This window comes from Prionailurus viverrinus, chromosome C2 (genome assembly GCF_022837055.1).
Source record: "Prionailurus viverrinus isolate Anna chromosome C2, UM_Priviv_1.0, whole genome shotgun sequence".
Classification (NCBI taxonomy): Eukaryota; Metazoa; Chordata; class Mammalia; order Carnivora; family Felidae; genus Prionailurus; species Prionailurus viverrinus.
Genome location: NC_062569.1, coordinates 144,523,627 through 144,550,720, shown reverse-complemented (window position 1 = coordinate 144,550,720; position 27,094 = coordinate 144,523,627). Strand labels below are relative to the sequence as shown.

At 39.3% G+C, this 27,094-nt stretch overlaps 1 protein-coding gene across 8 annotated transcripts in view; it reads left to right on the top strand.

Annotated features, from left to right (window-relative positions):
- The window catches only part of GRIK1 (glutamate ionotropic receptor kainate type subunit 1), a 369,304-nt gene that overhangs the window by 242,001 nt on the left and 100,209 nt on the right, over positions 1 to 27,094 (top strand). For all 8 annotated transcript variants that reach the window (XM_047875424.1, XM_047875423.1, XM_047875420.1 and 5 more), the window contains 3 exons: positions 3,182 to 3,363; positions 20,097 to 20,150; positions 23,105 to 23,278. In XM_047875424.1, the coding sequence (XP_047731380.1) occupies positions 3,182 to 3,363; positions 20,097 to 20,150; positions 23,105 to 23,278 (410 nt within the window). The remainder of the gene's footprint in view (positions 1 to 3,181; positions 3,364 to 20,096; positions 20,151 to 23,104; positions 23,279 to 27,094) is intronic.

The following is a 27,094-nucleotide window of genomic DNA, read 5'->3' as shown; positions in this document are numbered from 1 at the left end:
CTTCCCACAACTTGGTCTGTAATCTTTCAATCTGTTGAGCCTCTCCCTTCCCGAGGCCAAATCACCTGCCAGCAGACAAACTGAGAAAATTAGAGGCTTAGTAGTCAGTTTTTCCAAAAGATAAATTTAGACCAATTAGAAACTGGGCTTTTGTACTGAGTCGTTCTCCTTTCTCCTCTACTGGTATTAAAATCACTTTCTTTTAGAAGAGAATTGTGAGAATGCATGGTCACCTTTTTTGAGGAGGAGGGAGCAAAATGTCTATTCATGGCCTCATTTGCCAACTAAATGTTTGATTGCTTTATGCTGGTCCAGTTTTTTCTCTCTATTTATGTGTGCAGTTATTTATTTAATAGTTAGTTAGTTAGTCAGTCAGTTAGTTGGTCTGAAATCTAAAGTCAGGAGAGACACTGATTTGGTTAAAAAAGAAAAGAAAAAAGAAAAGAAAAGAAAAGAAAAGAAAAGAAAAGAGCCTAAGATTGGGAGTCAGAAGTGACACATGGCTTTCAGTCCGGGATCTGTCACTTAAGCCTTAACAAGATCTTAGGATCCTGAGCAGGTATCTTCAACAGCCTCCATTAGCCTCACCTTATATGATTTATAAAAATTGAGTAGTAAGTGAGACTCCATCTAAGAGCTGATGGGATGAAATCTTTCTATGGGCTTTTACTTTTTGTTCTTTCGCTTTTGCTTTCTATACCACTTTATTCCAACCTGAGGACCTCGATATAAAACTAAACACCGAAGAACTGTTTTCCGTACTATTTCTGACTTACTGTAAATTTACAAGTTCTGCTAGCAGCTCAACACTTAAATTGATTAAATCATCTCTGACACACAGTAGATTTCATGTAATGAAAATACCTGAAACACTTAGTGCAAAATTCTGAGGTGCTCAAAATAAAATGAACATTGGAAAACAAGACTCCAAGATTGTTACTAATGTATTGAAATACTTACATTGCAAATTACCAGTACAGTGTTCATTTTGGTTCTAGCCACGTAAGAACAACTGAATCCCTTCCTTAAAGCAAGATGGGTTCATGTCCCACCTCTTTCACGGGGTTTGGCATATAAAGAAGATCCAGGAAATGTTTTTCGATAAAAACCAATAAATGAAGTGAGAAAACATATTCAACTTTAAAATACCATTAACATGGGTAAATCATCGTGATAGGAAGATGCACTTCTAGATCAACATTCCATTCAGCAAAAGAACAAAAAGGCAGTTTGTTGCAGCACATGAAATGTTCTTTCTAAATGGTTTTCCCATTTTATTTAAAGGCTACATTGGTCTCCCTTGTGGCCATGCTCAGGAATAAGAAAAACAAAAAAAAACTATGCATTTGCAAAGCAGGAGAGCAATAGAAAAAACTCAAATGAGACTCAAGTACCCAGGAGTAAAGAAGAAAGGAGAATGAGGGTCCCTGTTTCTATTTTTCCCCATTTCACCAAATAATCCCAAGCTATATCTGTTCCCTGAGCACCAGCAATTTGTGTTTGTGAGGCTGGACCGTGAAGGAGAAAGATTAAGTGCAGGACTCACAGGCAACAACTTGAACTGATGGGTGCTCCTCACTATCTTTGTTACCCTGAGACAGTTAATTGCTCTAAGCTTCAGTTTCCTTAACAGAAATAACAAAGATAATAATGCTCACTTCACAGGATTGAGGATTAACAAATATGCAAGCCCATGTGCTCAGTTTTCTTCCATTTGGCGTAAGCACGAGTGTCTCAGGACTCGTGATTCTGGAAGTGAAGAGAGTTAAGTGGATCATTACTGGCATTTGAGAGCCTTCAACCACACTGATTGGTTTGGAAAAAAGCAAGAGCCCAGAAAGGCTACCATGCTAAAAATTTCCATTATTACGTAAAAAAAAAAAAAAATTAACAATGAGCAGTGACTCTTGTTATGGTTCTACAGACCCTAACCACCATCATCCCCCAATTGCATACACCCATTTGACTCCAAAGAGCCACTTAGTTACAATGTTACTGTACCTCAGAACCCAACCTATCCAAGGTATTAATTAGAGGGACATTTTAACATCTGAGCCACAAAACTGTGGTTTGGGTGGAGTGGGTAGATAACTAAATAAGTAATAAGAAAATGAAAGCAATATATCAAGTCCAGAGGTAGCTGGCATCCGTGACAGTGCATAGCAAAATTTCCATCTGAATACTGATAACACTTAATATTTCCTATTGATTACGTGAAGTTGACAAATCCTAAAGGCACAGAACTGTGCAATAAAAAATAAAAAGTCAATTTTCCAATGTGATGAGAATCCTTGAGTGAGAGCCAACGTTATGCAGTGTAGCAATCACACGGTAATGTTAAGGGAAATAAGACGGAGGTTTTATATAGCTGTTTGCTTCGCCCCAGTAAAGTATGTCTGTTAGAAAATGGTGCAGCTCAGTAGATTTGTACTTATGGAGAATCAAACCTTCTCCATCAAGTTAGTTGGCTGTATATACTTTCCTGCAATTATCAATGGTGGATTTTAAAGGAATTTTTTTCTGGTTTTATTATCATAATCTCTAAAAACTCTATGGTATTTCTTTTTTTAATCAAGAGAGGGTTTTCCAATTCAATCTTCAATCATATTAGAAAGAGGATGTGATGAGCCATTTATAAATAGTTTATATGGTAGGGACTGGAAAATTATACTGAAAGCCCAGCTAATTAGCTGGTAAACAGTATGCTATACATAAATACTTGATGAAAGGCTTACAGAGATTTACCGCCCCAAGAAATTCTAGTATTCTATTGTTGTTTATTTGTTTGTTTTTTTTAAGCAAGCAAGCATTATCCATGTCATTGCACACCTTTGGAAACGTCAAGCAACATTGGTTTACAAAAGCTTTATGGTTACAGACTTGATTTGTTAAAGGTTTGTGGTGTTGGCCAAACACTGGAGAAGACAACTGCATTCTAAGTAAATTCAAAATTTGCTTGGGAAATTGTGTTTCCAAACTACACATGCATACCCACAAAAGGAAAATGCAGTATAATCTACCACAGAAAAAGGAATGACAAATGAGAAGTCAACCGTGTAACCTTTTGGAAGGTGGCCTCTTGATACATTTTGGGAATGATATGAGTTTGACTGTAAATGGCAATAAACAAGTCCTCTTTAGACAGAACAGTCTGTTGCATGATGGGATTGTCATTTTCTAGGCCTCATTCGTCTACAAGAGCTCATCAAAGCTCCCTCCAGATATAACATTAAAATCAAAATCCGCCAGCTGCCTTCTGGGAATAAAGATGCCAAGCCTTTACTCAAGGAGATGAAGAAGGGCAAGGAGTTCTATGTGATATTTGATTGTTCACATGGGACAGCTGCTGAAATCCTTAAGCAGGTAAGAGGGTGCAGGGAGGAGGTGAGGTCGGGGGGCGTAGGATATGTTCGTTTCTTTTTCTCAAAAATGCCATCTGGTTTCACTGAGTGCAGCGTGATAAAGTTGCAGCAGTCCAGTTTAGGCTGAGGACTGCAGCTTTCAGAACGCTTTTAAGGAGTCACAGGGCTCGGGGAGTTTAATGAAGCCACTTGCTGTATGTAGTTGTAGATGGTGGGGGGGGTGTCTTAGGTATTGGGAGGTACATCGATAACGTCAACAGAGGTTGACAGGAGAAAGATGTCATTTCAAGGTGATTAAGCATCTCATCTTTCAAATCTCTTGAAAAGACTGAGCAGATTTCATTTACACAGCGCCTGACTTTTCCTAAAGACATCTTCCTCATGGCAAGACCTCTTTTGTCAAACACGCAGGATTCCAAACATGGTGAAAAGGGGGCACAGGGACAATGAAAGAAGAGATGCTTCTCTCTTGTAACTCGTCATAGACAATGAGCTGCCATGCATTAATCTTTATGAATAATGTGAGTAGAAACACTTGATAAATTGCGAAATCATATGTAAGTGAAAGGTATTAGTAATGTTAGGAATAATGATAACAGCAGAGTAATCATTTCTAGCACTTCAGGATATAGCCCTGATCTTATGCCCGTGAAAGAAAATTCAGAATTGGAAAAAAAGATAGAGCATAGACCAGCGTCCTTCACCCAGAGTGATTTTGGACACTCGAGGAATTTTGGTAATGTCTGGAGACATGTTTGGTTATCATATTGGGGACAGTGGCACTCTACTGGCAACTAGTAATTAGAAGCCAAGGAAGCTGCTACATATCCTATCATGCACAGGACATCCCCCACAACAAAGATTTATGTACCCTAAAATGCCAGTAGTGCTGAGGTTGAGAAACTCTGGCATAGACGTAGACAATGGAAAAGGCTAGCCAGATGTTTAAAATAGAAGCATTAATAAAAGATCAAGGGATGAATTTGGAGGAACATGGAAAAAAAAATAGCCAGGTTATATTTACGTGGCCTTAATGGGTGTCTCTTTGTATTGAATATAAGTGGTTATTGTAGCATAAGGCAATGTTCTTGTCTGAAATGACACAAGCTGTTATTGTACTCTCTAGTTTAAAAGGTTTGGGATGTGCTATGTGGTTCACTGGCAATGGGCACTGATCTTTTAAGCACACCAGTCCCTCCGTACAAACGCAGAACTGCAGATTTCCGAATCACTTGGGAGAGCTCTTAGAGCAGCCTATCCACCTGACTCTCCAGGGCTGGATCTCATACCTGAAGCCGTGGAGTTCAGAGTTGAGGTTTTAATTTCACCTGAAAGTAGACAATCAGGAAAGTTGACTACATGTTTCTATTATCTCCTGGATGATTACACTAAAAATCTATATCGAGTCAGAGAAATATTTAAAGTTGCAGTTGAAAACAATCTTAGACATCATCAAGGCCAATTCTTTCACTTTAGAGGAGGCGAAATGACTTTCCCACAGTTACAGAGCCAGGATCTGGAACTCAGTCTCCTCTATCCCATCCTGAACCTTCTCCTCTATGAAATTTTGCTTCTCTAGTTAGGGGAAGAGTAAGTGTTACCTACTTCTAGACTACAGTTGTGTTAACAAACCTTTAGATACTATAATCGTCTCTCAGTAAAGAAAGCAAGCATATTGTAGTGATGTCACAAGCTAACTTCAAAGGTAAATAAATACAATCAGCAGCGTTTTATCTTGAGGCTTCATTTGAGAATTTCAATGCAGTTCATTAAAGTGTGTAATGGGGTGTGAACCAGAACTGAGAAAAACACCCAGATTCTATGCGTAGCCCTCAAAATACAAAAAAGCATCCCCTCCAGGAGTCTGTTATAACAGAGACTGGGGACTTCTGTTACATTTAAGACAATGATTTGCTGATGAGACTTCTCTTGGTGAGATATCCATTTGGCTCACATACCTGGCTACATCTCTCCCAAAGCACAGGCTTGGAACAAGCAAGCCTGGGAAAGAGTTTCTCCTCTATTTCAATAAATATGGATTTGATGTCCCACTGATGCAAGTGGCTCTTTCCTGATAGCATAGAGATTATTTCATTCGAAGACCAATTTTTTTGGAACAACAAACCAAAAAAACCTTCTAAGTGAAGCCCTCCCAAGAAATGTCAGCCGGGCTAAGAGGGAGTGGGATTAGTTCAGTTTTGCTCTAGCCATTGACGTAAACCCTTTCCTCCATCCTGTGCCCTATTACGTTTTATCTTGTATTCACTCTCCTCATCATGTGAGTGGTAGGGTTGCTGTGAGGCTTTGGGGGAAGTATGTTCATCCATTTTTTGTTGCAGACTAATGGGTTACAAATGTTTGGAAGTGGGGAGAGCCTTTGTAGAAGTTCTAGCATAAAATCCCTACCTTACTGTGTGTGAAAATACATTCACTCTTTGTGAAATCACAGCAGAGGCTCCAGGTTGGTTTAATCCGGACCTCTGAGAAGCTATATGGTTGGAAAGTGATACTGAGGACCGTAGGACTTGCTATTCTGGTTAAAATGAGGCCCAAAGGCTCTGTGTGACCCAGTTTGACTTGCTCCATTAGCTTTGGACAACAACCTGTGGAAACAAAGACAGAGACCTTCCCTGTAACTGTCTGCCCAGTGTGCCTCTAGGGAAGCTGGAGAGTGAAGGAATTCAAGGCCCTAATTCCAGCCACTAGTCAACCAATCTCTTCCAATCTCTTTTCCTGAGGTGCCATGATGATTCCTGGCATCCGATATTCTGTCTAATGCAGACAACCCCTGGGGTAAATTTGGTATTCTCAGGTAAGAGTTGAGGAAACTGAAGCTCAGATAGGTTAAGTGCCCCAACAAGGTCACTCTCTGAGTAACCAGGCTGCCACATGGTCTCCAGGCCACCTGTTTTTGGAGCCTGTGTGCCCACTTTACCATGAAGGGCCCCCATTCAGAATGGGTAAGCCATTCCATTTTGAAGTAGGCTTCCAGAATGTCTGAAAGAAACACAACCACTTGCTGCTGGTCTCTTTTAGATAAAGTTAATATTAATAGCTCCCAATTTTTGGTGACTAAAATCATTGCTGATAAAATTTTCTCTGCCAGGTCAACTTGGCTTTCTTCTCAAGCACATTTCCCATTATTTCCTTGCATTTCCCTGCACCTTCATCATATTTTACTACTTTGTAATGATTCTTCAGAAAAAAAGAAATCAAATGCACTTTAAAGAAGATATCTGACATTTATCTAAAAGTAAAAATTGGGGGAAAAAGTCTATAGTTATTCTTGGGCATGCTAATCACTCCGGTAAGGTAATTATTTCTATTCATATTGAACAAGTGCTATATGATGAGAATCTGAAAAGTTATTTCTTAAAAATTAGTTAGAAATTCAAATGTCAAGACTTGATTAGGTTACAGAGGAACAGGGCTTTCGTATGAATGAAATGTCTTTGTGAATTTCTGTAGTCTGAGAGTGCCCCCAGCAACCAGCAGGATATACATAGGACTCATCCCAGCACTCAGCGTCTTCTTCTCTCCCTGTCTATCCACCACCTCCCAGTGGGCGTTCTGTTGCTTGGCAAGGATGCTACTGTCTCCTAGACTGTCTCCAGCGTGGACACCCCAAATCCTCAGCACTTCCCCCAATTCCTACTCTCCTCCCACTGACTCTCCACTGCCCGCCCTACCTGCACCCTTACTGATTCCTACTGAGGCTGATTCTACCAAGAGAGTGGCTGATGGGAGACGAATTTAAAGATGAAGAATGAAGTGAGAACACTCTGCAATGGTACTCCTAACACACGTCCAGCACCATGCTGGTTGATAAGCAACTGTCTCCTTTACTCTACCCAATAACTCTTGGTATAATTGGTAGTATCCTTCTTTTGCACACAAAAATTGAAGCTCAGAGATAGTAATAATTTCATCCACCATGTACTGAGCATGCTCATAATGCAAACATCTGGGCATCGGCTCGTTTGTGGTCCATATTCCCTACAATACTATAACCTCCAGGAGGATAGAAACCTCCTTTGTCTTGTTCTCCTAAATCCCCAGCATGTACTACGTTACTTGACACACAGTGAGTGCTCAACACTGCTCTGCTGAATGAATAAAGGAAATGGATAAATGAACGATCCAAGAACTGTACTAGAAGCTCTTAATAAAAACAGTCTCCTAAATCACCTCCCTCCAGCTCACTCAGTGTGCTGTACTCTCAACTCTGCCAAGCACATTTGAGCAAGTCGCCCCTCTATGCCTCAGTTTCCTCAAAGGAAGGTTTTATTCAATGTCTGAAGCCCTATATTATTAAGAACTGTAATGCATTTCAGCCTATGATTCCACTTCCTGAAATACATCTACCTCTTTGGAGAGCTGCACAGACACTTTCAAATCCTGTAATAGGATTTAGAAAGCAAGTCACATTTTCAAGCACAGTAGCCGGAATCCTAACGGTTCCCTGACGGAAAGGGAGGGGACACCGTGATGCTCCGTCCAGCAGGGAAGCTGCATCAGGGCTGGGCCGAGTCCCTGAGCTGGACAGCGGCCAGTAGGTGATCATGAACATGCTGTTTCCCTCTCAGGAAACCTGCTTTCTTGTTTCCATGAACAAGTGCTTCAGAAGAGAGACTTCTCATCCCCCTCACAACACTTAGAGCAATGAGCATTAAGCTATAATTGAGCCATTAGTCTCCATAAAACATTTTAGAACCAAAATATTTTGTGGAATTATATCACATTTTCTCCTGTCAACATTTGTGCTCTCTTGTTTTTATTTTTTTTCCTTTCTGTCAATTAACATAAAAACAAGGCCAGGGAGAAAATGTAGTTTTAATACCCTGCTTTCTTCTACTAGAAAGAAAGTGGAGCGGTAATGCTGATTAGTTAAATAATTTTGTGCATCGATTCTTTCCTCGTAGATGTTGTATCTATTGCCTATGAGCAGAACAAACAGAGATGGTTAGAAAGAGTTCATTTCATATTTCCAAGGACAGATGCACAATCAGTTTTTATCTCTCAACACAGAAAACTGCCAGCCAAGCAGTTCACCTGCGATGTGCCAAGAGGTCACACACCCGTGTTTGGAACCTGCGCCCACTAAGTCAGATACACAACCCCATCATGTTTAATCATAATCATAAAGACCTTGGAAGCTGCTCTTATAGGACTTCCCGTGTGCCAGGCACTGTGCTAAGCGAATGAAATGCATCAATCGTTTTCCTTGAGAAAATTCTGTATACAAGAAACTGACAGAGCTCGGAGAGATTCTGTAACTTGCCCAAGGTCACAGAGCCAGCAGTGGCTAGACTGGGGTTTGAAACTTACCTCAGGATTTAAAAGAGGGGCAAAAAAAGCATCTCATTCTGATACTGTTATGTACACCCAGATGCCAACTGATTCTCCTCGCAATAGAACATGGAACACATGTTGTTAAACCTTATACTCCTTTAATTCAGTTGTTTATCAAACATCCACTCATTTGTCCAGTTTACATAAGTCCTCAAGAAATGCTGATTATATTGAAGCCAAGGAGAGAATGTGGTAGGAGCACAGTAGAGAAATTCACTCTTTAGTTGAACACCTATTTGTTGAGTACTTATTGAAGGTGAGAACGATACAACAGTAAAAACAACACCAAGGAAAACATACATCTCTGCCCCCTTAATCAAAAGAGACCTTGAAATGAAAGTCACAGAGTGTAGCCATCCAATGCCCATGGACTGGTGAAAGACTGGAAAACTCATTTCTATCTATGACTAGAGTCTTAGACTGACGGTCAGTAGATCCAGTTGCAAATTCTGCTCTTGCCCTAATAGAATAAAATAATTGCCACTCACTGGGCACTCACTTTGTGCAAGACTATGCTATGCATTTGACTGGAATGGTATCTTTTTATCCTCTCAAAATATCTCATGTTACAGATGAGAAAAATGAGGTCCCATGTCATACACCCAATGGTAAGCCCGGAATTTCAAACCAGGGTTTAACATGCCTATGACCTGAGTTTCTTAGACCATTTAGATATGCTATTTTGGAAAGTCTGTTGGTTCTTCTTAAATGCAGTCACTTCATCTGTCAAATAGGATTGTTGGATTCTAATCTTGCCAAGGTTCTCTGCATCTCTGAGCCTCCATGCATACAAGTGATCAAGAATCTTCTTCCCAGTGTTAGACATAAAGAATTTGTGCATTGTCTTGTACATAGTAGGCTTTCAAAGAAATGGGGAAATACTTAAGCTGTTTATTTTTAAGTTCCTAAAGTCATTTGGTAGTCTTTGAGACTGTTAATTGATGGGAAGTTCATTACTTTGGCTAAATCCCGATGATGTAATAATGACGATTCTCAATTTATACTAACTGATGATAATTTGTAGTATATATATAATTATTTTGGCAGCACATTCTCATCTTAATTATTTCTCTCAGGTTGATATTAAAATCTATTTACATTTCCTGAGCATAGAGTTAGTTTTGTTTGTTAGGAGCAGCTCATAGATATGAGTGTGTTATTCAATACACAAAAGAATTAATTGATCTCTATGGGTAACTAACAATGTAGTGAGGGGACTTGTCATTTGTCCAGATTCTTAGTGTACAGGATGCCCATTTGCATATTCACAAAAATTTCCAAAGAGTAGATTTGGAAAAGGATATAGATTTATTTCAATCTGAATTGGGAGGTAATCAAAATCACACGTATGCCTCAGAAATGCTCTAATACTTAATTCCAGCTACATCAGAATTTGGCTGTATAGGTGACAAGAGAAATTATCCTTGCAATAGAAGTGGGGATAATTTAGAAGGAATCATGGAAATAACTTGAAGATGTGCACATCAAAGCATGTGTTAAGCCTTTAGCAGGGTTGGTGAACCTCAGCCTTATTCAAAATTTTGGGTATGCTCATTCTCCCCAGTGTGCCTTTTTCAGGGGAAAGGATCCATAGCTTCTTTCGGATTTCCTAAGGAAGCCTAAAGACTGAAGTAGGTTAAAAAAAATCACGTTGCTATGTTTATTTACCACCTCAGCTTCTGTAACCCTTCATAAATGCAAGATTTTACCAAAAGAATCCTTCCACCCTACTTCCCCAATGACTGTTAGCCAAATCCTTTCTGTCATAAGGGTGACTCTGTAGGAAGTAAATCCCACCATTATTTGGCTAGCATGTATTAGATGCTTTGTACGTGCTAAAGACTTTGCCAAGATAGAGGGGGAGTAAAATACGATGAAAAACTCCAGTGTATTGAATGAGGTCATTTAGCAGAGGATCTCATGGCTCGTTCTTTGCTATATCTGTAAAATTTAGGAATGTCTTGTACATATCTCACATTGTTTTGAGAGACATTAAATTTGACAATGCCCGTAAGGCATCAAGCCCACCACTGATGCATGAAATATCCTACATGTGAGAGATTACCATCATCAACACCATGAGTGGTATCGTGCCTAGGCAAAACTGTAAGAGTGATACAGAGCTTCCCACTGCTAACTCTGTCACTGCATCACCTCCCACATATACTATGGCACAACGGTGGTCCCCAAACCTTCTCTCAGCCTGACTTCCCAAGTATCCCTATTGTATCTTGCCCCATGTCATGAAATCTCCATACCTAACTCAGCACACTGCATCTTCCTCCTCTCCTTTGCTCCAGCCAACGACATTCTCCTCCTGCTCCTGTCTTGGTGACTAGAAATACCATCCAATTACTCAACACAGAAACTAGGAATTCACTTGACTCTACCTCACCCTTCCCACTTATGAACTACCAAATTTTGTAGCTACTACTTTCTGAATATGTTTCAGATTCAACCTCCTTTCTCCATCTCTATCATCATCTTCCTGCTATATTAGAACATTCTATCTCTCTGTCGCAAGCCCCCATTTTTTTCTCCATCCAGCATCCATGTGGCCTCAAAAACTGTACATTCCAAATAAAATATGTGACATTTCTCTTCTAGTATGAAACTCCTGAGTGCCCTATCCCCACTTCCACATTGCCTGAAATACAAAAGACACATTGTTTAGTGTGTCATGCAAAGTTCTCCACACCTTGTACCCACTGCCATTGTAACATCTAGTATGTAAATATATCTATAATAATGTCTATTACACAATTTTAAAAAAAAGTTTATAGGGCACCTGGGTGGCTCAGTTGGCTAAGCATCCAACTCTTGATTTTGGCTCAGGTCATGATCTAACGAGAGTTCATGGGTTTGAGTCCCACATCAGGCTCTATGCTGATAGCATGGAGCCTGCTTGAGATTTCTCTCATTCCCTCTCTCTCTGTCCCTCCCCTGTTCATACACATTTCGTGTGCTCTCCCTCTCTAAAAATAAATAAATAAACTTTTGTTTTAAAGTTATAATTTTTTTGCAAACTGCCCTTTCTTGATGAAAGTATACTCCATTTAGGAGATTAAAGGTCTTCCCAAACATTACCAAAGGGATTCAAAATTAGGATCTAATTAATTCTAATATCTAAGAGATGTTGTAATAAAAATAACAACGTAGGTCTGAAATCCTGATAGAAGGAGGAAGGGTGAGTGAGGGTCCTCATGGTACCTGCAACACCATCCAAGGCACAACCTTATACAGCTAGGTCCAACTCTCTGGACAGGAAGGTCCCTCAAAAATATATGGGCAGCTTATCAAGCTCTCTTGGCTTGATGGATTCATTCCTTATATTAAAGCATCAACTCCTGTGGTTCTAACTCTTCTCTCACTAATCATATGCTTTTATTTGGGTTCTCAAAGTCCAGGAGAACGTTGTGCAAATTGACTTTCCTGCTACATACATCTCTTATTATCAATTAATAAATTAATATAACACAAAGAGCCCAGGCTTAATATCTAGCCTGGGTTCAACTGCATAGTTATATGCTCTTTCAAATGTATAAACTGAGGATAACCCTTTCTCCCCAACAGTACATAAAAAAACAAAAACAAAACAAAACAAAAAAAGTATGGCAGCAGTGGGTATGTCGTGGCACTTAGAAAACAGTTGCAATGATCATTGTTGTTATAGCCTAAAACTACATTTGGTTAATATAAATAGGTGATTCTCAGTTCTGGCTGAATGTAAATATTACCTGGGGAGCTTTGAACAGTTACCAATGCTTAGAACATACCCCAGACCAAATAAATCAGAATATTTAGAGAATGGGTACAGGTATTGGTGCTTTTTAAAAGCTCTTTAGAGATGCTAATACACTGACAAATACTCATATAAATAATTATTTTCTAAGCCTGGTAGCTATTAAATACATTGGCAAAATAAAAAGCCATAAAAGCTGAAGAACAGGACCCAGACTCACGATGACTTCACTAGTCTATGGATAACTCATGGGACCAGCAAGACCACCAATTATTGGCTGCATGCCCATATTTCCCTCAAAATGTTATCTGCAGAGTAATTGGAGGTATAGTTTTTATTGCCACCATTATTGCAAGATTACAATGTGTTCAACATACTTATTCTCTGTTAACTTTCCAGATTTGTTCAGTACTTTGTCTAGATTTGTTCAGTACTTTTAGATTTTCTCAGTACTTTGCTGTTCAAACTTTTCTTCATTGTGTTCTTTTTTTTTTTTTCCACATCATTTTCCCACCAGTTTTCCCTGGATGATACTGACAGTTTATTCTTCGGGTTCATGTAATCCTCCAAAATCTTGACTCTCTCCTATTTGCCAACTTGCCTATTTCATTCTGCCAGGGGAAATCTTTTTTCCCGCTCTGTTGTCAGCAGTCAGTATCCCTTAAATAGCATAATCTCTTCTGTTGTGCACCTGAGTGTTGCAATCTGGCTCTTCTGGTAGGATTATCAGAAGCTAAACTACCTCATTGTTTTCCACTCCATTTATTAATATCTGTAAGCATCAGCTTCCCTTCTTGTCCTAACCCTACTTCTAGAGAGAGAAGCTTATAAAGAAATTACAACTGAAAGATATTCCCAAACAGCATGACCATTTCATTCACCAACACTTTGTGGACTATCCTTTGCTTCTCTTTCATTTCTCTTGGGGGCAGGAGGAAGATGCCTGGGTTTGTAAGTGGCATAGCACCATCTTCCAACAGATGGAAAAGCCCTAGACTCTCTTTGTAGATGGCTGGTATCTGTGCACAGACACAGAGTTAGCAGGTGCACATGAATGGAAGGACACGGAAAAATTTTTAAAGTTTTCAACTTCAGGGGTACCTGGGTGGCTCAGTCGGTTAAGGGGCCGACTCTTGGTTTCAGCTCAGGTCATGATCTCACGGCTCATGAGTTTGAGCCCCACATTGGTCTCTGTGCTGACAGTATGGAGCCTGCTTGGGATTCTCTCTCTCTTTCTTGTCTCTTCCCCTCCCCCACTTGCACTGTGTCTCTGTCTCTTTCAAAATAAATTGACTTAAATTTTTTTTAATTTAAAAATAAAAATAAATAAAAATAATGTTTTAAACTTCAAACATTTTTCCCCTTGACACGTGCACTTGCTATTAATATACCAAAATTGTTCAGTCTCGGGTGCCATAATCATGGAAAGATGGGCAAATGAGGTACATTGGTTTCCTTTTGGTGCTGTAACAAATTTTTACAAATGTAGTAGCTTAAAACAACATGAATTTATTGACTTATAGTTGTGGAGGTCACAAGTGTAAAGCCAATATGACTTTACAAGTTGACAAGGCTGCATTCCTTTTGAAGGCTTTGTGGGGGGATCCAATTCCTTGCCTTTTCTAGCTGCTAAAAGCTGTCCTCATTCCTTGGCTTATGGCCCCACATCTATTGCCTCCCCTCCCCCCCCCGGCTTTCATTTCCACATCACCTTGTCTGCCTTCTGACCTTCTGCTTCCATCTTATAAGGACCCTGGTGATTATATTGGGCCCACCTGGATAAGGCAGAGTAATCCCCCCAGAGTCACCCCCGCCAAATTAAAATCCTTAAATTAATTGTGATGGCAAAATCCTTTTATTCTATGTATAGTAACATATTAACAGATTCTAGAAATTAGGATATGGACATTTTTATGGGGTCATTATTTAGCCTACTCCAAAGGAGTGGGGATCCAATGCTATGTTCTATGCATTCCACTGTTGCCTTTGTAGATATAGATTATGATCATTTAATTTGGCATGAGTATCTTTTTTTTAAAAAAAGCAATAAAGACTGATCTCAAGGCCTACTTATACCTAAATTGTTCTACTGAAGGTCAACATTAAAAAGTGTGTTGTTGAAGAAGCAACTTCTCCAAAGACAGTGTAGATGCAGCCTAAAGTATGACACTTGGTAGGTGAGAAAGCACTATACCCTAGCACTCAAACGTTTTTCTAAAAATCACTGCTCTGAAACTTGATATCATTCAATGGATTTCCTGAAGATTATTCTTACACTGAAATAACTTACTTCTATCTTGTGGTAAAACCATTATTTTAGCCACATTGCATGTCATACATTTGGAAGTTGTTCACTTGAAATTATTGACTAAAAACCTTGTCTGATGATTGAGAATTTATCCTGATATTGAGAAGGCTATAAAAGCAGCAATACACTTCAGGTTAGTCAATATAAACTTCGAAGACACCTATTTTTCAATGAAAAGAAGCAGTAATAAAAACCCTTATAAATATTACAGGAATACCTCAAAATCACATAGGAGCACTCCAGGTTTCATTTTAAGTTTCTGCTACTATGATAGCAGTGTTATGCCAATTATTTGTGACATATGGCTTGCCCTTAGCAATGGATGCTGAGAATTTGTAGAGAATTTTTTGTTACTGCCTCTATAGCACTGCATTGCCTTCTAGAAAGTGATCAGGCTCAAATAGGGTGCAGACTTCTTGAGATACCAGGAAATGTTATCAGAAGACTTCTACCCAGAGACTTTCCAGGTATCTCATAGGCCAACTGTGTCACTAAACACAGGAGTTAGAGCCCACTAACTGTCTCGGTTATCTTCCTCAAGACTTGAATGAGGGCTCTTCAGACAAACTAAAATGTGATCTTTGTGCTGCTTGGGCTGCATATGATAACCCATCTAATTCCAAGAGATAGTCTTTGCTGAGAATAGAAAAGGAAAGTCAGTGCTACTGTGAACAAGGTCATAAGTGTCCTATTGTAAAAATTCCAGAGAGTGGATGGGCGGAGGTGAGGCCACCATTGTTAATGAGCAGTAACTGCCCCAGGGTATTTTGATAATGGTGGGACCATTAGAATTGTCCTTTTGAGAGTCAACTGTCAATGAGTTCTTTTCTATCTTCATGATTCATTTTAACTACCAAAGGGGGGGAGGGGGAAAGAAACAGTAATTATTTTCTAGCCACTGAAACAACAGAATAGTATGTGGCATTTCCGTGATATCCTAATCCAGAGAATCTCTTCAAATAGGTATCAGCCACCCTTCCTCTTGCTGGCTTAAGGATTATGTTTTCTAGATAGCATGGAATATCAAATGTATTCAGAGTATCAAGATTTTTAGTCTTTTGGTAGTCTTCTCTGTATTAGTCAGGGTTCTCCAGAGAAACTGAACCAATAGGAGAGAGATATGAAGGGACTTATTGGGGAATTGGTTCACATGATTCTGGAGGCTGAGAAGGCCTACAATCTGCCATCCACAAGGTGGAGAGCCAGGAAAGCCATGGTGTAAGTGCTGTTTGAGTCTGAAGGCCTGAGAACCAGAAAGGCCGGTGGTGAAAATCTTAGTCCAAGGCCAAGAGAAAACCAAAGTTCCAGCTCAGGTAGTCAGGCAGGAGGTAAAAGGACATATTCTCCTCCTTCTGCAGTTCTGTTCCATCCAGGTTCTCAGTGGACAGGATGATGCCCACCATATTGTGGGGAGGTGAACATCTGCTTTACTGAGTCACCATTTCAACAGCTTATCTCATCTGGAAACACCCTCACAGACATTCCCAGAGATAATGTTTAATCTGGGCATCCACTGGCCCAGTCAGGTTGACACATAAAATTAACTACCATAGTCTCTCTTGAGCTCTTATAATTGAGCTCTTATTATTAACAATGAATAGTATTTTGGGGGGCCTTTTTTGCTACTCTAACCCAACTCAGCTACCTCAGATCCGAACAGTTCATCCCTCTTCGTGAGAAAAAAATCTTTTAGCTTCTCCCAATCATGATTATTTATTATGCACTATAGTTCTATTACACAAGGAATTAAAGCAGCCTAGAAAGTACATTTGAAACAAAGTGATAAATACATTTTAAAGGGGAGAGGAGTTGGAACAAAGACGAATATTAGATAAGAAAAACAAAGCTGAATGGCATGAGCACACATAGAATATATACTTTGCGTTCCTACTAGTTGCTAATGAAGAACCCACAGTTTTCACCCTAAACTCCCCAGCAGTCAAAACAAAGTCATGAAAAAAGAACACCTCCATGCCTTGAAAAACTCATGCAACAGAAAATTGTTTTTATTCAGAAGAAAAACAGCTTGCTATGGCCCTGATAACCATGGTAATCACCTATCCAGGGTGAGTCTCTGGAGGGTGACATGTCAGGATCTTCCCCACCTCTTTGGCCAAAACCGGCACATGGCTCCCCCCAAGTACAAGAGAACAAGAAATGCAATCCTGCCATTTGCGTTTCAAGATGGGAAATTGGCAATAGCATCAATGGTGTCTAAACTATGGGTCTTCTAAAATCAAGAAGAGTAGTAGATTCTCAGTATTGCCCCTATTACAGATAGATAATGTTATTGAAAGGGCTGGAGTTTTTACTGTCTATCAATCGAGGTCAATGATATGATGTCAAGGGTTGTTAAATAAGAATAATCCTGTTAAGAAACAAACACTATCAAAAGAATATATTAGTGGAAGAATGAAGGGTAATATGAACAGTATTGACAGCCACATTCATTTCATATTAATGTGTGCGATGTGGTGTGTTTAGTGCTGTAAAAAATGATTTAGAGATAGCCAGAACTAGTTTCTAGCAATATTGCTTTGGTAAGGTACACACTGCCTAGGTCAGCACCACTCAGTTAGTCGGGCAGATAAGTACGCTATCAAAATTCAAAGAGGGTAACGTTTCTTAGGAAAAAGTCAGTTTTGCCAAGATTAGAAAACTCCCCATATCATGATTATACTTTTTTATTTGAAAAACTGACATTTATCTTGATGTGACATTTTCTTAATCCCTTAATGACTTTTAGTGGAAATACCAATGTGCAGAGAGAAAATCATCATGTGAATGCAATACTTTTATTTATAAAGTATACTATTATTAGATGACAAACTGCTGGCCCCAACCAGTCTACAGACTCTTACATGGATGATTGCTTAAAAACACCACTTTTGATGCTACTGGCTTTATTCTTATCTAGAAGCTTCTCAGTCACCTGTGTCCTAGTGAGTACACAAAGGTAGCAGGTGAATGATCCATGACTATACTCGTTTCTTATTTTCCATTTATAGGAAATTCAAAGGAAGAACTAGGAGAAACTCACCCAGGCACTAAGTAGGAAAGTCAAGAATGGAGATTTTTCTAGCGTGCCAAATAAAAAGTATACCCGGATGACCCAAGGGTTCTATCTGCAATAAAAGTAGACCTGTTAGACGAATATTCCCTGTGTCTTCATAACTTTTTTCTGACATTAAATACGAGGCATATCGAATGAATATTTGCATCCAATCAAAAAATGTTTAAAAAAAAAAGCCTATGCCCTCAATTGGCGACCAAACGTCTCCAAATCACATATTATTCTTATTTTTTTTTTAATTCACTTATTTATTTTTAAGAAAGAGAAAGAGAGAATGAGCAAGGGGAGGAGCAGAGAGGGAGAGAGAGAGAATCCTAAGCAGGGTCTGTACTGCCAAGCGTAGAGCCCAATGTGGGGCTTGAACTCATGAACCATGAGATCATAACCTGAGCCGAAACCAAAAGTGAGATGCTTAACAGATTGAGCCACCCAGGAGCCCCTCCGAAATCACATTTTAAAAGAAAAGTCAGCCCAGTGAAAAGCTGAAAACTCAGGTGCCTTTTTGTTGCTTTTTCAGTGTTAGAAACGATATTTTAAACCTCAGTGTCCAGCTCTATATCTTGACATAAAACTTGCCCAGTCCTCTTTCAAGAGGTAGGCTTGGCTGCAATTACACTATCTAACAACCAAAGTGAAAAATTGGATTCCTGACTGACCGTGGCAGGTTAGCTCTTTATGCTCCGATGATATAAGAGACCAGCTAACAAGACCTCACCATGCATGGCTTTAAACGTTATTGATGGCCCTAAAGCAATTCTACCCTTTTTAAAATTCTTTTGTGAGCTCAGTCTTGTTATCACCATAGGAGTGACTTACACACGGTGGGGCTCAGGATTCAGAGAGAGTTTCCTGTCATTTGTCTTACCTTCATGACATTACAATTTCACTAAATATTCCTCTGGTCTCCACATTAGTAGAACAGGGCAAAAGAAGTGTCTGATTGGTGTGTTCAGTGCTGTCATTGAATACTCTCTTCATTCTTTATACCTTTTCACATGAAATCACTCTAGTTTACATATCTTAGGCACTTTCTAGGACCTCTGATAACATATGTTGCCTTTCCTGAGATCTTTGCAATCCATTTCTTCAATTGCAGTTATAAAAGTCTGTTCTTTGTTGTGAATGGACATGTTTTCCATATATTGGTGATTCTCAACCACTGCTGTGAAATACAGAAATCCAAACTCTGCTCTGAGGAATTCCAATTCAGGATGGCTCTGTAATGGAGTCTAACAATATCCGATTTTAAAATTTCCAGAGGGTATTCTCATTTGCATTCAGAATTTATCAGAGTTGTGGGGAGAACCGACTTGGAAATTTTATTTCCTAGGCTTCTGCATTCATTTCTATACAAATACCGAGAAACAGCACCCAAATAGTCCTTTGCTGACCTGCCCCCAAGGAAGGCGATGCCCTTGATTTGGGAGATTTAGAAACTGTTGCTTATCTCCAAGTCATTTGGAACTATTTCTCCTCAGTGGACACCATTTCCAGGAACCCAAAATAAGATCACAGTTTAATAAACTACCTCTACCCAGAAACCTTGTCCTTTCTGCTCACCTTCTTTCCCCCTCCCCTTCTAGGTAAAAACAATACACACAGAATGTCTGGAACTGTCAAGATCCCAAGTAGGTAACTGGGGATCAGAATTAAGAGGCGGTGTGGCATTTGTACAGAAATGGTCCCCATCCTTCTATCTATAAACAAATCCTCTTTTCCCCTCCTCACACTGTGGGGTAAGATGGGAGAGCAGTAGAGAGAGAGGCTTCAGAGATATGCATATGTATAAATCCTCATTTAAATACATCTACATACCAGTATTGCAATTCAACATTTAATGAGTTCTACTCTGAGGCATTACGGTAAGTATTAAAGCTAAGGAGATCAATAAAATATCTAAGCATGGTGTTACTCAGAAACCCAGGCAATAAAGAAAGTAAAACACTGCATTATTAAGAACAATTCCAAATATTAACTTTGGTGAGCATAAACTATTTTTAAATTTGATCGTTAGACCTGCCACTTCAATGAAGATCGAACATAGTCTGATGAAAGAATATTGGATGGAGGTTAATGGTCTGGGTCCGCATCAGCCCACATCAGCCACTGATCTGTCTCAGGTTTCTGATCTGCTGAATCCATGGGTTTCCAAAGCCTCTTCCTGTTCTATGTCCTCAAGCTATTGCAATTGCCCTACTCATGATCTATTTCTTATTATAATTCTGTTTCTGATTCTTTCCCCGTATTTCTCTTTTGCAGATTCTGTTCATGGGCATGATGACTGAGTACTATCACTACTTTTTCACAACCCTGGTAAGCACATCTGGTAGAAACGTATTCCATGCTATAGGAAACATTTCCAGTTATTTCAAAGTCATCCCCACCAGTGTCAGAGGCAGGATATTGTCATGGAGATTTGTATTACTTTCCTAAGAAACCTATAAATCCAGAAATGCTGAAGAGCAGGGTTTTTTTTCTTTTTTAAACTAGCATCTATGTATATGCATCTGGAAAGGGATTAAAATGATACTTTCATTAAATAGAAACTGTCAAAGTGCATATGCATAAAGAAGAATCATCTACATTTTCTATATACACTAGAAGCCACACTAAAGTATATCTTGGCTTTTTTGATCTATATGATTTACCTGCCCAAGTCCAGTAGATAGCTGGCTTAGCCAGGGGTCACCTGTCAGGTGTTTTGAAGACCATTAAGAAAAGGAGCATCAGAGATGCTTTGCACAGAGAATATTCTTCACCATAAAAAAAAATGGCACTGAGCCTAATAAATTAAGAAACAACACTAAATGTTGAGAGTATCAGATCAAGGGAGAATGACTTAGGGCATTGAACACATGTGAATGATATGATAGCTCTCATTCAATTTCAAAAATCTGTGCCCCCCCACTACACCCCTCCCGACACACACACACACACACACACACACACACACACACATTCCACTTTCTTACATGAAAAGAAAACGTAAAACCAACCTTCTTTACTACTCTGTTAAGGTGTGTCCATTGAAATCCACCCAGATTCTGGGAAATGTATTAAGTACCATTTTACCAAATAAAACTTGCAAGGGAGGCTGATGAGTAAGGGAAATGTAAGAATTTGGAACAAGGACCAGCTGTCCTTGAATAAATACTACTGATAGAAACAGTTCATTCTATTCCTCACTCAAGTATCTCTGAGAGCATGAAGAGGTACAGAGGACATCATGAGACCAATGTTCTGGGGCAAGTGCCAAAATCATCACTGCTCCAGAGCTTGGGACAAGGGAGTGGGATGCAGGGCAGAAGATCTTGAACTAAAGTTTCCATGATCTTCCCCCCCTCATGGACATCCTAATCAGGTCTTCTGTCAGAACAGTCAAGGGAAACCTTGAGACCTGGAAAGCATCTTAGGTCACAAGTACAACCGTCTCCCCATCACCATGAACACCTGGGCTCTACCCAAGGTGGCATGGCCACCTGCCACAGAAATTTCTATCATCCCTGGCTGTGCACCCTCCTAAGGCTAGTTTTGTTGAAATTTGAGAAAGAATATGAACAAAGAAAAAGGCTGGTCTTCACAGAGACCTTTCAGGAACAAACAACTTACTCTCATAGTCTTGCTTTTTTCATCCTTCCCTGACAAGCAGTGTTGCAAATCGGACCCTAGACTTTCCGTATTCTATATTGCATAGAAACCTCAACTTTTAAGCCCACCTAATTTTGCACCTGTGTAATGTATTCATTTTAGCACACTGTGTTATGTGCTATAGAGTCTGTGAGGGATTCCATATGCATTCTGGAATTTTCTGTCTGACCTCTTGTAGTTTGAGTAACTTTTCTTCCATTCATTGGGTGGAAATCTTTCTAGGTCTTCTTCTTTAAATTTGCTTCTTTAAGCATTTTCCTTTGGTTTTATCTGCATTCTTCCATGCTTTGCTTTTATATATTCTTACCCTTCTTGCCCATGAGTATTAATAAAACTTAAAAGGAGAAAGAGAGTTACATAGTACAAAGGGAAAAATATATATATAACACTTTAGAAGGCAGTACTCTTTTTCTGATACTGAGCCAGGAGCACAGAGCTGCCCTCTTAAAATTCTACAGTCTAATCCAACATTATTTTGGTAAAGGGTGGCAGTGTAGAGAAGAATTCTTCAAAAGAACAAATCTGGATGTATCTTCTGCAAATACAAATCATGAGGTATTTCTGAAGCTACTTCTTTCTCCTTAGAACTGTGGTCATCACTGATAATATACTATCTTGCATTGCACTTCCATAAAGCATTTACACCGTTAGGAAATTTCCATGGAAGTTTTTCTCTTTTTTTATTCCTGTTAAATGTTATTTTGGAAGTCTGGTTTATTCTTCAATGTGAGGCATTTTTAATGGCATTTTAGAGTCAAACCTTTCTTCATAAGAAAAAAGTTGCAATTATCGCATAGATCTGTTTTAAATATGAATCAACATAAACCCCTGGTTTACACTCAGCCTCCTCTGTCATGGAAGACACGAGTGGATTAAATGTTTTTTTCTGGAAACGCTGTCTGACAGGGAACTAGTTCTACTGTTGTGATACCCAGGTTCGCACAACTCTATGCTCCAATTTATTCTCTGAAGAGAACCCTTCGCTTCCTATTCAGAGCTTGTGTCCGGTGAACATTCTTCATGCACTCAATGTATGGGACATGGGTGATTTTCAATGAGCCAGGAAATGATAATTTTTCCTCCTGGAAATGATCTTCCTGTCAAGTGCATATGCAAGTTCCAAATTCCACCACCTTTGTAAGATCTGAGGCAGCCAGATGTGATGGAGAAGGGAGGAACTGACAAGCGGGTCATTCTTGAACCAATCACATCACCACTCAGATTTTCAGTGTCCTCGTGTATAAAATAAAAGCATCAGAACAAGTGGACACAAAGATACCTTCCAACACCCCAAACACTATACCCCCGACAGAATTCTCCAACTTCTCAGAATACCCAAGGGCATACTAATTATTGACAGCCAAATTCCTCTTCTTGATTTGCCCAAACTCTAACACTGTTGCAAAAAAATAGATGCAAACGAAAACTGTCCACTGCCTTAGAGCTTCTCAGGCAGCACACAAAGGAAGAACCATAGGAAATGTTCTTTCGTGAAGTGGCATGAGGATGTTTGCCATTTTCGTTTTAATCTGTTGCTTCTGCGATCGTTATTCTCTTTTGCATAGAGAGCATTGAAAATGTTAACCCTTTCTACTTTTATCATTTTTAATACTGCGCAGGACTTATTTGCTTTAGATCTGGAACTCTATAGGTACAGTGGTGTAAACATGACCGGGTTTCGGCTGCTTAATATTGACAACCCTCGCGTGTCCTCCATCATTGAGAAGTGGTCCATGGAGAGACTGCAGGCCCCCCCCAGGCCAGAGACTGGCCTTTTGGATGGCATGATGACAGTAAGTAGTCTTAAAACAGAATCACTTGAGGTGATGTTTGAATTCCTCGGGGGTTGGGTTAAGAATCTCGCATGCCTTCCCTAGTGTGAGTAAACGTATCACAACCTGTGCCTTGACTTGAATGAAAGAAGAAGGAGTAAACTTTTCAGGTATTTTCAATGCCTCGGCATGGCTACGCTCAAAAACTGCTATTTTCAGCCTTCTGGCTGTACACGCCCCAGATCAAGTTAATAAGAGTAGCCACCATTGTCAGCCAGATGGAGCCAAGGCAGAAACCAAAGCGAGGGTAAGTGGAGAGAGTTTTGCCCCTGGGAATGTGGCCTTGGGAAGAAGGGAGAGAAAGAAGAGGAACAAGCTGCCTACAAAAATTAGACAGAACCTCATTTCTGCCTTCCTCGTTTCTGCCACATCTCAGCAAGCGGCGGCACACATGGAAAAGTGCCAGATTTACATACAGTTGGCGTGTTCACGTTCTTCCTGCCTGGATATGTACAGGAACACCTTTGCAGACATTGACAGTGATTCACACCAGCCATATGTTGCTCTTGAAGCAGTTGCCAGACCCACCCCCTGACAAAGGAGAGGTACTCGGCTGAACAGATAAATTGCAAACTGCCTCATCAGAGAGCTTCTTGCTAACATCATTTGTCTTCTGTTGTCAAAGGCACCTACCCTAGTTTTATTTCTCTAATGAAGCTCCCTGTGTGATGAAGAAAATAGCAGGAGATAAAAAAAAAAAAAAAAAAAAAGCTTTCTATGTAGGAACAGTGTCATCTAAAGGGAAAGACACTGGGAATGCAGGCAGGTAATAGCATTTGAAATTGGCCTAGTATTTCATTTCTCTCTTGCCATCATCAGGAGAAGCACTCTTGCTTTAAAGATGCAATTTACTGATAACTGAAAGGTATCATCTTGCAGAGAAATGAACTTGGGATTTCTTTTTTCATGAGAAACAAGTGAGTAGAAAAAATAAATGAATGAATGAAGTGGTTCTGGATGATTCCACGTTCAAGCTCCCTGTCTGTTTTTCAAACCTGAAATAACTCTTAAAATACACAAAGTTATCTGAGAGATAATGATGGGAAGCATTTTGGTACAAATGAGCCTTGGGCGATTTAAAATGTTGCTTTGAATAAGAACAAGTAGAGAATATCTGAGGAAATACTAGGCTTTCTGAAAGGGGAGGAGCAAGCCAGAGAGAGAGAAAGAGTCAGAGACAGAGAGAGACAGAGAGCTATGCTAATACACTGTTTTTTCTCGTTTTCCTCTTGGATTTGTAGTTCCAGTGACTTCAAATATGGCTCAAAATCCTCTGACCATCCTCCCTGCCCCCAATGAGATTTCTATCATAGGATAAGATCTCAAATAATTGTTACCTCTGCTTGGTATATACCACTAAAAAAGTTACAGTTTGGAGCTATGTTAACACAGATTGTGGATTCATGCCAAACAGTAAATATTCATCACAAGGATGGCTTAATCTATTTAAAAAAAAAAAAAGCATCTGTTGTATTCAATTATACTGAGCTGACAGGACAGTTTGTACATATTGACTGAGATGAGGAAAATCATTAATAAGGAGGAAAGAGCCTCACAACTCACACTGACTCAGGCCAGGCACGGAGTCCAGCTATTTCCCCAGCACAGCTCTTGGTGACTTGGGCAAATGACAGTCCCGTGGGCAAGAGGCATGACAGAGTCAAGTTCCAATGGATGGAAGAGGTCCTGTTTTGCCTGAAGTTTATGACTGTCATCTCCCCTAAGAAAGAGATCTCTAGGCTCTGTTATTGCTTATTGTTATTATTATACACTATAAAAAAGAAAATAGGGGTTTATCAGAACAGAAGAGAAGGGCTCACCAGGGCACTAAAAGTGGGGAGTATAGCTATATCAGGTCATGTCTAGACGAGTCAAAAATGTGGTAGAACACAGCACCCACTAGAAGTTGGATCCCATGGTCATGCAGAATTGTTTGTGCCCAATTTTACTGAGATACAATTGTACACATTGTAGAATGTGTACAGCCTAACAGGTTGACTTACATATATTGTAAAATGATTATTGCAGTAAGTTCAGTTAGTATCCGTCATCTCATGTAGATACCATAGAAAGAAAAAAAAATAGGTATAGTTTTGAAATTTATCCCATGAAGCATGATATTGACCTTTATTTACCCAAAGAGTCCATTTACCAGTTCACTGTTTCCTTTTTGCTTCTAGTAAAGGCGACCCGTTTGGGGATGTAGAAACTGAGTCACAGCAAATTTAAAGAGCAGCTTTAAAGGCACTCAGTGGACTAATCTGAGTCAAGAGAGCACACCCCATGTCTCCAAGCTGGGGCCCAGATCTAACAAATCTTTGTTCTCGTGTCGCCTCTGTACTCAGACTCTTTTCTTCTCGACCTTACTGATGAAACGTCCCGTGGTTTCAGTTCCACAGGGTCTATAGTCCTCAGATCTCATGTTTTATTCCTTCGTGTATCTGTATCATTTGTGGCTCTCACTACCTAAAACCCTCCCTGATTCCGGTTTGCCACTTCATCAGAGAAGCCTGCTATGAATCCCCTATCTAAATAATCTAAATAGTAGCCCCCTGCTGTTATTCTCTCTCCCATAGCCTGTTTCCCCTTGCTCTGTAGCCCTGTGACTTAATACACTATACTTTGATTTGTTTGTTCTATGCTTTCCCTTACATGAATATAAGCTCCATGAGGACAGAGACTTTGTCATTTTGTGATCTGCCTCATCCCCAGCACTGGGAAAGGCCTGGCACAAAGCAGGCCTTCAATAACTATGTATTTAATAAAGGAACTAATACTAAATAAATAAGAATTGAGCATCTTCTAAGACCAAGATGTTAAATGAAAAATATTCATATAGTCCCGAAATAATTCTGTAAAAGTCCAAAGAGAGTTCCTATAAATAAGAAATAGGCCTGAGTAGTGCAGATAGAGATTATTCTAAACTATTAATATTATTTTAAAAATTAACCTAGACTAACCACTGTTAATATTTAAGTTACACCATTACTCTAATAGAATTGCATTCTCTGAAATTGTATGCATTATACCACCACTCTCCAATGTGAATTTCCCTGTTGCCCTATATAGTTATATTTTTGTGTGCACTACATACATATACAGATGTCTTATAAATATATAATGTAGAAAAATTTTTAATATGTTTAAAAATACCCATGTGTTTTTACTTCCCACCTATTTGTCTAATGTCCTCTTTAATGTTTTTTTGAAATTTATTTCTTTTGAGAGAGCAAGAGTGGGGAAGGGGCAGGGAAAGTGGAGGGAGAGAGAATCCCAAGCAGACTCTGTGCTGTCACAACAGAGTCTGACGTGGGGCTCGAACTCACAAACTGGGAAAAACTAAAAAATTAACTGAGCTAAAATCAAAAGTCAGAGACTTAACCAACTGAGCCACCCAGGTGCCCCTTTAATATGTTTAACTATTAAAAATTTCTTAGAACGTCATACACTAAAATATCATCAAATAATATTATGATATATATCAAAACACATCCAAACGTGAAAAGCATGTCCAAGATGAAAAATATTGATTCCAGACTTAAGAGCCATAGATGTAATTAAAGGGAAAAAATGTTGACTTTAAAAATATGGTTAAAATTAAGTTAAGAAAACTGTTACTGAGTCAGTAGAGTCCAAAAATAGTGAAACTCGTTATTTAAAACATCTTGAGATTAAAAAAAGAAGGTGTTTTATCAACCGAAGTGTTAATTAACTCAATAGAGGTCGGAGTGATTTTATGAAATGTACTTCATTTCTTTTCACTACGTTTAAATTTCC